This window comes from Oncorhynchus kisutch, linkage group LG24 (assembly GCF_002021735.2).
Source record: "Oncorhynchus kisutch isolate 150728-3 linkage group LG24, Okis_V2, whole genome shotgun sequence".
Taxonomy (NCBI): Eukaryota; Metazoa; Chordata; class Actinopteri; order Salmoniformes; family Salmonidae; genus Oncorhynchus; species Oncorhynchus kisutch.
This window is the reverse complement of record NC_034197.2, coordinates 19,553,665-19,566,424: the sequence shown is the minus strand read 5'-3', so window position 1 is coordinate 19,566,424 and position 12,760 is coordinate 19,553,665. Positions and strand designations below refer to the sequence as shown.

Here is a 12,760-nt window from a genome sequence, read left to right as displayed (position 1 = left end):
GAAACCAAACATTGTCTCATAAGGAAACACACGTCATTGACACAGATATCCATGAATACCCCACTTTGGATTTCCCACTTCAAACTCAACTACACTGCTCAAAAAAATAAAGGGAACACTTAAACAACACAATGTAACTCCAAGTCAATCACACTTCTGTGAAATCAAACTGTCCACTTAAGAAGCAACACTGATTGACAATACATTTCACATGCTGTTGTGCAAATGGAAAAGACAACAGGTGGAAATTATAGGCATTTAGCAAGACACCCCCAATAAAGGAGTGGTTCTACAGGTGGGGACCACAGACCACTTCTCAGTTCCTATGCTTCCTGGCTGATGTTCTGGTCACTTTTGAATGCTGGCGGTGCTTTCACTCTAGAGGTAGCATGGGACGGAGTCTACAACCCACACAAGTGGCTCAGATAGTGCAGCTCATCCAGGATGGCACATCAATGTGAGATGTGGCAAGAAGGTTTGCTGTGTCTGTCAGCGTAGTGTCCAGAGCATGGAGGCCCTACCAGGAGACAGGCCAGTACATCAGGAAACGTGGAGGACGCCATAGGAGGGCAACAACCCAGCAGCAGGACTGCTACCTCCACCTTTGTGCAAGGAGGAGCAGGAGGAGCACTGCCAGAGCCCTGCAAAATGACCTCCAGCAGGCCACAAATGTGCATGTGTCTGCTCAAACGGTCAGAAACAGACTCCATGAGGGTGGTATGAGGGCCCGACGTCCACAGGTGGGGGTTGTGCTTAGAGCCCAACACCGTGCAGGACGTTTGGCATTTGCCAGAGAACACCAAGATTGGCAAATTCGCCACTGGCGCCCTGTGCTCTTCACAGATGAACGCAGGTTCACACTGAGCACATGTGACAGACGTGACAGTCTGGAGACGCCGTGGAGAATGTTCTGCTGCCGGCAACATCCTCCAGCATGACCGGTTTGGCGGTGCGTCAGTCATGGTGTGGGGTGGCATTTCTTTGGGGGGCCGCACAGCCCTCCATGTGCTAGCCAGAGGTAGCCTGACTGCCATTAGGTACCGAGATGAGATCCTCAGACCCCTTGTGAGACCATATGCTGGTGTGGTTGGCCCTGGGTTCCTCCTAATGCAAGACAATGCTAGACCTCATGTGGCTGAAGTGTGTCAGCAGTTCCTGCAAGAGGAAGGCATTGATGCTATGGACTGGCCCGCCCGTTCCCCAGACCTGAATTCAATTGAGCACATCTGGGACATCATGTCTCGCTCCATCCACCAACGCCACGTTTCACCACAGACTGTCCAGGACAGTATTTAATAAGAATATTTAATTCATTCAGATCTAGGATGTGTTATTTTAGTGTTCCCTTTATTTTTTTGAGCAGTGTATATACTTTGACAAAAAAAGTGACTTATTGACTTAAATCATTGTGCAACATAAATGGGAAAGCTCCAGGCATTGTCTTTCAGTTTTAAAAAAAATCATTTCTACTGGTACTTTAAACCTCCTATGCTCCTATGCTCCTCCTCTTTCAAAGTCACTGAGACCTCATGGTAGCCAACATAATGGACAACTGAACATTTGTATACATGACTCAAAGTATGATGGGATTGCTTAATTAACTCAGAAACCACACCTGTGTGGAAGCACCTGCTTTCAATATATAACTCAAGTGTTTCCTTTATTTTGGCAGTTAACTGTAGCTACATGGAACCAAGTGTAACATTAATCATGTTTAATGAAGTTCCTGTTAGCCAGAGCTGACTTCATGTACAATTAAGTCTGTCGGTTCTCATTCTCATGTTCACAAAATGGATGTTTGGGGTTTATTTGAAACTTGTTTGCTCTTGGTCTGAAGGACTCCAATGCTAGGGTATCTGCACTGTTGAACTGGTACACAAACAGTACATCTCATTGATAAGACAGAGCATGCCCTGATGTCCTATGTGCAAAGTATACAGTCGTGGCCAAAAGTTTTGAGAATGAAAATGAATATTGTGTCAAAGTTTGCTGCTTCAGTGTCTTTAGATATTTTTGTCAGATGTTACTATGGAATACTGAAATATAATTACAAACATTTCATAAGTGTCAAAGGCTTTTATTGACAATTACATGAAGTTGATGCAAAGAGTCAATATTTGCAGTGTTGACCCTTCTTTTTCAAGACCTTTGCAAACCGCCCTGGCATGCTGTCAATTCACTTCTGGGTCACATCCTGACTGATGGCAGCCCATTCTTGCATAATCAACGATTGGAGATGGTGGGGTTTTGTTTGTCAACCTGCCTCTTGAGGATGGACCACAAGTTCTCAATGGGATTAAGGTCTGGGGAGTTTCCTGGCCATGGACCCAAAATATCGATGTTTTGTTCCCTAAGCCACTTTTGCCTTTTTTTGGCAAGGTGCTCCATCATGCTGGAAAGGGCATTGTTCGTCACCAAATTGTTCCTGGATGGTTGGGAGAAGTTGCTCTCGGAGGATGTGTTGGTACCATTCTTTATTCATTATTCGTGTTCTTAGGCAAAATTGTAAGTGAGCCCACTCCCTTGGCTGAGAAGAAACCCCATACATGAATGGTCTCAGGATGCTTTACTGTTGGCATGACACAGGACTGATGGTAGTGCTCACCTTGTCTTCCCCGGACAAGCTTTTTTCCGGATGCCCCAAACAATCGGAAAGGGGATTCATCAGAGAAAATGACTTTACCCCAGTCCTCAGCAGTCCAATCCCTGTACCTTTTGCAGAATATCAGTCTGTCCCTGATGTTTTTCCCTGAAGAGAAGTGGCTTCTTTCCTGCCCTTCTTGACACAAGGCCATCCTCCAAAAGTCTTCGCCTCACTGTGCACTCACACCTGCCTGCTGCCATTCCTGAGCAAGCTCTGTACTGGTGGTGCCCCGATCCGCAGCTGAATCAACTTTAGGAGATGGCGCCCTGAAGTGGCGCCCTGAAGTCTTCTTCACAACAATTGAAACGCTCTCCTTGAAGTTCTTGATGATCCGATAAATGGTTGATTTAGGTGCAATCTTATTGGCAGCAATATCCTTGCTTGTGAAGACCTTTTTGTGCAAAGCAATGACGGCACGTGTTTCCTTGCAGGTAACCATGGTTGGCAGAGGAAAAACAATGATCCAAGCGCCACCCTCCTTTTGAAGCTTCCAGTCTGTTATTCAAACTCAATCAGCATGACAGAGTTATCTCCGGCCTTGTCCTCGTCAACACTCACACCTATGTTAACGAGAGAATCACTGACATGATGTCAGCTGGTCCTTTTGTGGCAGTGCTGAAATGCAGTGGAAATGTTTTTGGAGGATTCAGTTCATTTGCATGGCAAAGAGGGACTTTGCAATTAATTGCAATTCATCTGATCGCTCTTCAAAACATTCTGGAGTATATGCAAATTGCCATCATACAAACTGAGGCAGCAGACTGTGAAAATTAATATTGGTGTCATTCTCAACTTTTGGCCACGACTGTAGTGTGGACCCACAGCTTCATTCTTTAATGCGTTTCTAAAGAGTTTACTTTGCCACGGATAGCTGCATACGCACCACAGCTACAGCTGAATCACTTGCCCATCGATTGAACTAAGCCAACAGTGTCGGTCCTGAACTATTTATGAGATTGGCCTGAGTATCAGTGCCTAAGATCTCACAACTCGGATTCTGTCTGGAATGTGGATCCATATTGGGTGTAAAACACTAGTTATTTAAAAAAAAAAGTATGAGGGACAATGGATAAGCTGTGATTGTCAGTGAAGCTGCTTGCCGCCGTGTACTACAGCAATCACCTCTTTCAAACACCTCAGACACCAAATCTCGGGTGATTATACTCGTCAGCAGTACAAAGCGGCAGCGAATGTGAATGAAGTAAATGCAGGTCCAACATCCAGACAGTGGCAGCTTACTGTAGGTCGGTATACTTATAGACCCAGAGCAGGAAATAGAGGATTAAGCTACCGAAAACCTTCCACGGACTCATCTTATAATAAACCCCACACTGTCAAACGGCATTACTGTAGATCCTTGTATAAACTTGGTTTTACGCAACATTTCAACTTTGGAGGATGATTAAAAAAAAATGTGTTTTGAGAGATAGTCTCCTTGAGAAATCCTGTGAAGACAACACAAAATATGAAATTGGAACGCTGTCGCGAAATCCTCCCGCTGTCGAACATAGTGGCCCGAATGGAGAACGCATTTTAAATCATTCCATTTTGAGTGTGACTTTCGATTAAAGCCCAAATGAGAGCAGCTGATTGTCTATTAAATGTTTACATTCCCAGCGCCTCTGATTCGTTTTTTCAATTTGGAGACGGTGCTAAGTGGTTGAAGGATTACCTCCAGATTGCACTATGGGATTCTTTCAATTGGCTTTACTGAGGTGTTTTTCAGTCAAATATTTATATAAATTCAGCAGACGATTACATTACAAAAGCCTTTAAAATTAGTTTGAACTAAGGTAAGCAAATGCATTACTGGCTTAACAAAGGAACTGGCGGTAGTTTTATTTTTGTTAATCAGTTTTTATTTTTGTTTTCCGGTTTGATGCTTTGCTAGTTGGTGTGCGGAAATCTTCAAAATATATTGGCCCGCCAAGATACAACATCACATATATTGAGACGTGACATAGCTTGACAATGGGCCGCCTACTGCAAATAACAACAATGTTAACTGTATGAGGGAAGCACTGGCCTGCGGTTTCCACTGTAGTCTTACCTGTAGGTGAGGGCGTAACCCCAGGGATGTTCTCATCTCCAGACACCAGCATGTTCTGGGGGAAGAGGTGCATGGCAGGGGCTAGAGCAGGGTGAGGCTTCAAGCTGCACACCAAATGAGCACCATCGATGGGCCTCAACAGCTTGTTCTCTACACAGACAGAAAAAACACAACACACAGCACATTGTTTTAATCAATATTCCTTTTATCGCAAGAACTTTCATATTACTGGCAATGTCACCAGAGGACTTAATGTTCCGCCGCTCTGTAAATGAATATATGATTCCAATCAGCTTTATAGGGGACAAAGAGTAATGCCTGTCACGCGCTCCTCACAAACAACTGTCACTCGTCCTGCCGTTGTTAAATAGGCTACTGTTCCATTTCTAAATATTCTATTTGGCTGCCGAGACCCAGGTCCATGCTCCATTACGTTGGGGGGCTGCTTGCAGGCGAACCTGGGCATGTGATTTGCGAAATGACAGCGTGGAAAAGCATTCCCTCGTCCCCGGAGAGGATATGAAAGAGGAGCGCGGGCGGCTGCTTAGGAAATGGCTCTGTGATGTGAGGGATGGGTTGACACGTCGATCCTTCAAACAGTCATCCAATGAAAAACCCGGCCCCATGATGCTTTTCATCAACACACAGTCGACGGTGTTGAGCAACAACCTGAGAAAGGCTGCACAGTGAATTTCATGGGTTCTGTGTGTTCAGCAGTACATCCCAAGATCTCTGCCTTGGAATGCATGGTGATCGCTCACTCTGACAGCTCTGATAATTACATCTTCAAAGGAGACAGTGATGATCATTAATCGAAGCTCTATTCACTCCCAGTGACCGCCTCTTTATCAGGTTGACAGTGATGATGTATTTTGGAAGCGCCTCCCAATAGGACATTTGGAAAGGCTGATAGGGTTAACTGATGACGGGTTGGTTTATATTCAAGTCAATAATCAATGTAAACATGGGGGGGGGGGGGGGGGGGAAGTTGGGAGTGACATTGTGTTACACCTCCATGACATCATACATCTCCACTGAGTGGTACACTACATCACCAAATGTATGTGGACACCCCTTCAAATTAGTGGATTCTGCTATTTCAGTACACACCCATTGCTGACAAGTGTATAAAATCATGCACACAGCCATGTAATCTCCATAGACAAACATTGGAAGAAGAATGGCCTTACTGAAGAGCTCAATCAACATGGCACTGTCATAGGATGCCACCTTTCCAACAAGTCAGTTCGGCAAATTTCTACCTTGCTAGAGATGTCCCATTCAACTGTAAGTGCTGTTATTGTGAAGTGGAAAATGTCTAGGAGCAACAGCGGCTCAGCAGCAAAGTGGTAGGCCACACAAGCTCACAGAACGGGACCGCCGAGTGCTTAAGCGCGTAAAAATCGTCCGTCCTTGGAAGCAAGACTCACTACCGAGTTCCAAACTGCCTCTGGAAGCAACGTTGGCACAATAACTTTTCGTCAGGAGCTTCATGAAATGGGTTTCCATGGCCGATCAGCCGCACACAAGCCTAAGATCACCATGCCCAGTGCCAAGCGTCAGCTGGAGTGGTGTAAAGCTTGCCGACTCTGGAGCAGTGAAAACGCATTCTCTGGAGTGATGAATCATGCTTCACCATCTGTCAGTCTGACAAACAAATCTGGGTTTGGTGGATGCCAGGAGAACACTACCTGCCCCAATGCATAGTGGCAACTGTAAAGTTTGGTGGAAGGGGAATAATGACCCGGGGTTGTTTTTCATGGTTCGGGCTAGGCCCCTTAGTTCCAGTGAAGGGAAATCTTAATGCTAAAGCATACAATGAAATTCTAGACAATTCTGTGCTTCTAATTTTGTGGCAAAATTTAGGGAAGGCCCTTTCCTGTTCCACCATGACAATGCTCCCGTGCACAAAGCGAGGTCCATACTGAAATGGTTTGTCGAGATTGGTGTGGAAGAACTTGACTGGCCTGCACAGAGCCCTGACCTCAAGCCCATTGAACACCTTTGGGATGAATTGGAATGCCGACTGCGAGCCAGGCCTAATCGTCCAACATCAGTGCCCGAGCTCACTAATGCTCTTGTGGCTGAATGGAAGCAAGTCCCCGCAGCAATGTTCCAACATCTAGTGGAAAGCCTTACCAGAAGAGAGGAAGCTGTTATAGCAGCAAAGGGGGGACCAACTCCATATTAATGCCCATGATTTTGGAATGAAATGTTCAACGAGCACTTTTGGTCATGTAGTTTGTTTGATTAGGGCTCAAACCTGGTTTACAGTTGTTTCCTGTGTGACACCATTGTTGTGCAAATGTGCAGGTACACTACTTTGGGTTAATTTCACATCCATCAATTCCATCTTTACAATATGAAACTGTACTGGATGGATGTTCATTTAAAGTGCTCTCACTGTGCAGTCATATTATAATTTTGTCTCTTCCAATTCCAGCAACAGGGCCCAGGGGTCCAACCATAGCTCCAAATGGAGGTTGGTACAATGTTGTAGGAGGGTAGGAGCCTTGGAGGATTAATTTCCAATATATGTCCACAATCCAATATCTATATCAGCAGCAGGAAGCTTTAAGCCATTCCTATAGGCCTCAGAACCTCCAAAGCCAATGATAGGGATTTCAGAGTTAAAGCGGTGAAAAAAGAGGAGGAGTATATCCCTGTTCCCCGAACCGTCTCACCCCAACCTTTAACTTCCTCTGACAGGCGGCTGCTCGCAAATTCACTTCATCAGGGGAAAACTGCTTAACTCAAAATGGTGCACTCAAATGTGATAAAAAAGTGAACAGAACACTCAAACATGGTTTGAGGACGTCGTTGAAGCCACAGCTACACTTGCTGCGCGGCAATTTCAGCGTACGGCAGTGCTTTCATGGAAAACTGGCTCTTGCTGTAGTGGTAAAAAAAAAAATATGGAGGCGTAAAAATGAAACGTTCAAAGCATCTAGCTAGCTGAACACAGATGGGCGCACAGGTGTCGAGATCTCGGTAACTTTTTCATCATTTATTTCATATTATTCATAATGCATCAAGCTTGCCTCTCTGACGCAGCACATGGATTAGGGACTCCAGAAATTCTTCAAGCAGACATCTTGGTACCTTAGTGTCAGGCGAGCAAACTTGGCAGGAGATGAAGCGGAGGTAAAAATGGAAAGGTAGATCAGCAGCATCAGAGGGCTGGTGGATTTCCAAGGGTGACGGGGAAGAAACCGCGTAATAATCAAGATGAATAGCAGATGGACTCCATGTGAAAAGAGGGGCTTTACGGGCAAAGTCAAACACTGTTGCATTGATTCAGGCTATTCAAAAGGAGAAACAAAATAGCAGATTCCGATAGAGTAGCAATGATGGCTCAACCGAATCCTTTCAGTACAGTGATCATTAAAACATATTTTACATTTCAGCCCTACATTCAACCCTGCATTGATTGCGTTTCCGCCATGATGACAAGCTAAAACCCAAGGCACTTTCCAGTCCGTGGCAGCAGTGGATTTCAATACGGTATTGTGAACACAATGTAGTCTCACTGCACCAAGGAGCACTGTGCCATCTGGTTGCCCCCCATTCCCAGAGTGGGCCCCAGAGCAGCCCATTCTCCCCCGTCTCTGTCTCCCCCTCTGCCTCCCTTCCTTCTCATACTCTGCTTCCCTCCCGGTCAGATTGGGGCTTAGGTAAGCCAAGAAGTAACACCATCTCCTCCATGATCCCTCTACCCCCCAAGGTCCGTCAAGGAGAAGAGCTTCAGTGGGCCCCAGAGCGACCCCATATCTTCCTTCCCCACCCCCCTTCTCTTGTTTCCCCAGGTGGCACCGGCAGAGGGGCTTAGGTGGCGGCTGGCCGGGGCTCGGCAGGAGAACACAGACTGAGGAGGCTGGCAAGCAGAGCAGCACAGAGGCTCCCTTGGTTGCCACGGTCCCTGTCCCCCCTCCTCCTGGCATTGAATAACCCCTACCCCAGGCACTCTACCTGGCATGCTGGGCACATACACGTGCAACGTGGTCATGCACACAGACACACAGTGCTGACTTGACAGGCTGACTGGAGGGGCCCCATGTGAAGAGCCCTGCACAGGCATGAATTGTAATGCACAAGCCCTATCCATGCCTGTGACATTCAGGCCCTACCCTACCCAGGTCCGATTTCTTTTGACAAATTTAAGACCCAGCCCGAAAATCTGAAATAACTTCCTTCGTTAGTATCCATTAGCTACTCGTCTCGGTCTGTCCTCCCCCATCCCTGCACTGCTTGCATTGCATGTGCTCTGCTGCTGTGTGAGTATCCATAGCAACAGCCCCGCCTTGGCCTGTTCAATGACGAGAGATAAGTGTTAACTTGCTACTTTTCGTCACTCTAAACTCCGGAAAATTCTTATTTTCTGTGAAATCATTTCTCCTGTCGACTCTGACAATGTTGTGGTATTATATTTGATGAGGTTGAAGCACTTCTGACACCATGTTATGATCTGAGTAAGATATCACTGTAGGCTACTGCTCAGCAGAGCACGAGCAAATGGCTCAGATTCAAAATGTTAGTGATCAATTTAGTGATGCCCTGCCCGTACCCTAGTAATTGATGAAAAGAACTGTCCGTAACCCGATGTATAGTGTCGGAGCCATCGGCCTCGGACCGTGTAGCAGCGCTCTACTCAGGTGTAGACTGTGCACTCCAGACCCGTCTTCCTGTATGTATGTCTGTCTGTCTCTATCGGGATGATTAGACGGGAGTGGAGGCTAGATTGAGGAGTACACACTAGAGGAGAAGTGAGAGGTATACTGGAGGACATTGTACTCAAAATCCTGTCTCAGTGGGAAGAAAATACCACATATTATACCACAAGTAACTAACGTTGAAGCAATGCCTCTTTTGAACTCTTCATTTCACAGCACGTCCTCGTCGAGGTAAACAACACTTTTCTTCAAGTGTGAAGAAGAAAATATGCTCTCTTCCAATGAATAGCAGATAAAGCTCTTCCTCAAGAGAACAGGACAATACACGATTGCTGGCCTTCGGCTCCAGAAATAAGGCTCCATTGTGAAAATTAATAGGGTTTCCTTTGTTTGGTCTTGTTATCCAAAGCAGCAAGGTAAACAGCTGTCCTCCTCCTGCCGTGTGTGTGAGGAAGAGAGATGCCTGAACATGAAAGCATGCATCGTCAACACGGCCTGAGTGAAAACAAAAAAGGCATCCTACCCCCCAACAGACACTATTTTAATAATTAAATGTACACAAAAGTCCATTTGAGAGAAAGATGCCTTTCCAATATTCATGTGACAAGATAGCAAACACTGCTTCTTGGGATTATGTAGGATCTTAATTTGATCACACTGTTGCAGGAGAACCTTCCTGCAATACAGGATATTTCCAACTTAGTGTATTTAAGGTTTAAAAAAAGCTTCTGAAGATTTCAATTTTCAGACTAGATTTTCCCAAAAAATTTAGCAATCCCCCCCCAAAAAATTCATTATAATCCACATAATAATTCACATTTCCTGCTGCTGCAGGATTACTTTCCTGCTGTAGCAAACTGGCTCAAATTAAGATTCTACATCTGTATGTTGTTATTCATACATGAGCACAGGGGTTCCCAAACTTTTTTGGACCACGGCCCCATTTAGAGATTAAAAAAATTATGCGACAACCACCATGTAAAAAAAGTTATGTAATCAATACAATGTTTCATTTTTTCATTGAGGCTACGAGCATTACAAATCAGTCTGACCGTACTTTTGACAGCATTTCAATCTGAAGGAAGTATGGTTTGAAGTGACAAATGCATCAGAAAGGCATTGGGAAGTTCAGAAGATCATCACGCAATAATTTTGTATGATCTTCTGTATAATCAAATAAAATGTATTTATAAAGCCATTCTCTACATCAGATGTCACAAAGTGCTTATACAGAAACCCAGCCTCGAACCCAAAACAGCAAGCAATGCAGGTTTAGAAGCACGATGGCTAGGAAAAACTCCCTAGAAAAGGCAGGAACCTAGGAAGAAACCTAGAGAGGAACCAGGCTCTGAGGAGTGGCCAGTCCTCTTCTGGCTGTGCCGGGTGGAGACTATAAGAGTACATGGCCGTTAAGGCCAGATTTGTTCTTCAAGATGTCCAAACATGTATACATGACCAGCAGGGTCAAATAATAATCACAGTGGTTTTAGAGGGTGCAATAGGTAGAAGAATGATTAATTCCCCAACCCCCCCAGTCTGATTTAGTGCCTATTCTTGTCCACTCTTTTCTAATGAGTTCTGTGCAGCTTATGGCATTGTAGAGGGAAACAGACACATGCGTGTTCCTGCGAGTATTCTCCTTCAGTGATGGGGTCATACTATTTTATAGCTTAAACCGTTCAAAAGATAGAACCACTTTGCTAGTAAGAAAACAGAAAAGGCTCTGTTTATTACAACCACATCTAGTGGCTACCAAGGTTATATGAACCAAGCATAAAAAAAAAACAGTTTCTCTTGTGACCCCCTTTTCAAATCCGGTGACTCCACATGGGGTCACAACCGCTGGTTTGGGAAACACGGCATTAGTAAATTGTACTTGGCAATTCTTTGCATTATATTGGTATTATTCCGTCACTGTAAGGCCTTTTTTCATATTCATAGGAATGACATTCCTGAAGGGCCTGAAATGAGCTCGATACCAACAGCGAGACTGGTGTTTGTTTATGGAGTAAAGAGCCCATTTCAGGCCACAGCCTAAGTGTAGACTATAATCTGGAAGATACAGCATCTTCTTGTTGATAGTGTATACTGCACCCAGTGGAATAAAATGTTAACACAATTAAATATTGCACAGCTGAATAAGGTAGGCCTATTCTAACATGGTTCAAATGGAAGATTTGGTTAACACACGCTAAAGTTGTGTTCACTAAATTTGAATTGGCTGAGATGGTTGTGGCTCACTAGACTTACTAAATGTTAGGGTTGTGATACCAGTATCGTAATATTTTTCCCATGGCAAAGATGAAAACACAAAGCAGACTAAACTCTTTGGTCCTTTAAAAACCTGTTGTATGTCAAATATTGTGTGCTATATCTTGGAAAATAAATAAATGTGACTCTGGATGACAACATAACGAGGTTTGTTTCCAACATTAGGGCTGTTTTCCTAAACAAGTTAAAACCGCTTTGTGTTTTGTTTACTTGCCACGATACTAACAAGTATCGCGATAGTGGTATTGTCCCGGCCCGACTAAATATGATACATGTAATCAGACAGTGGCACCGCCTTTCCCAATTAAGAAAGCTTTGTCATTGGCACTCGGGCGCTGAGATCTTTATTAAACACAGCAGACAAAACACAGTGTAATTATAATCAACACAATTGGGGCCCACTACACTTGGATTAGAGTGTGTCTGCAAGGGTTCCTCGGAGACTCAATGTTGACATCAACTAGTTGAATTAAATTGCAAAGCAGACCGCAGCGTTTCTGAGGCGGTCGTAAGATCTAGCTTAGTGTATCGCCTGTGTGTCAAATGGCATCCTATTCCCTTTATAGTGCACATCTGGACCAGGCCCCATAAAAAGTAGTGCACTATAAAGGGAACAGGGTGCCATTTGGGACGCACCCTTAGTGGTTGTTGAACAGTGTGCTGTTGTAAGAGAGCATATAAAAGACACTTACGCTCTATAGGGTCCCTCACTAGTGGATGGAGTAGGGTCCTTGGTGTTCCGTGGTACATACTAAGCCTAGGGACAACAACAACAAAAATGACGTTGAGAATCAATCAAAACAAGATGGACAAAGAGTGAATCACAATAGACACTGATACATTTTCTTAGAATAGCTTCTTGTGTGTCTATTATACCTTTTTCAGCTTTATCTGTGTTCTGTGGATGTTAGATGACTAAGACGGGTGTCTCATTAAACACAAAGTGCAAGGCACTTCTCTTTCTGTAAGGTTAGGCTATGTGCAGGAGGCAGGAGCATTGGAAAGTTCAATTAATTTGAACTTTGCCCTTGGGCTGGGCCATATGGCCCAAAAATCATATCTGGATTTTTTCAAATTTATTTGCGATTCATGACATACAGTACCAGTCAAACGTTTGGACACACC

General features: G+C 44.5%; 1 protein-coding gene across 1 annotated transcript in view; it reads right to left on the bottom strand.

Annotated features, from left to right (window-relative positions):
• Nucleotides 1–12,760, bottom strand: part of nphp4 (nephronophthisis 4) — a 193,223-nt gene that overhangs the window by 139,037 nt on the left and 41,426 nt on the right. The window contains exons 4-5 of the mRNA XM_020458628.2: nucleotides 12,328–12,392; nucleotides 4,695–4,844 (exon numbers count right to left, since the gene is read on the bottom strand). Of these exons, the coding sequence (XP_020314217.2) occupies nucleotides 4,695–4,844; nucleotides 12,328–12,392 (215 nt within the window). The remainder of the gene's footprint in view (nucleotides 1–4,694; nucleotides 4,845–12,327; nucleotides 12,393–12,760) is intronic.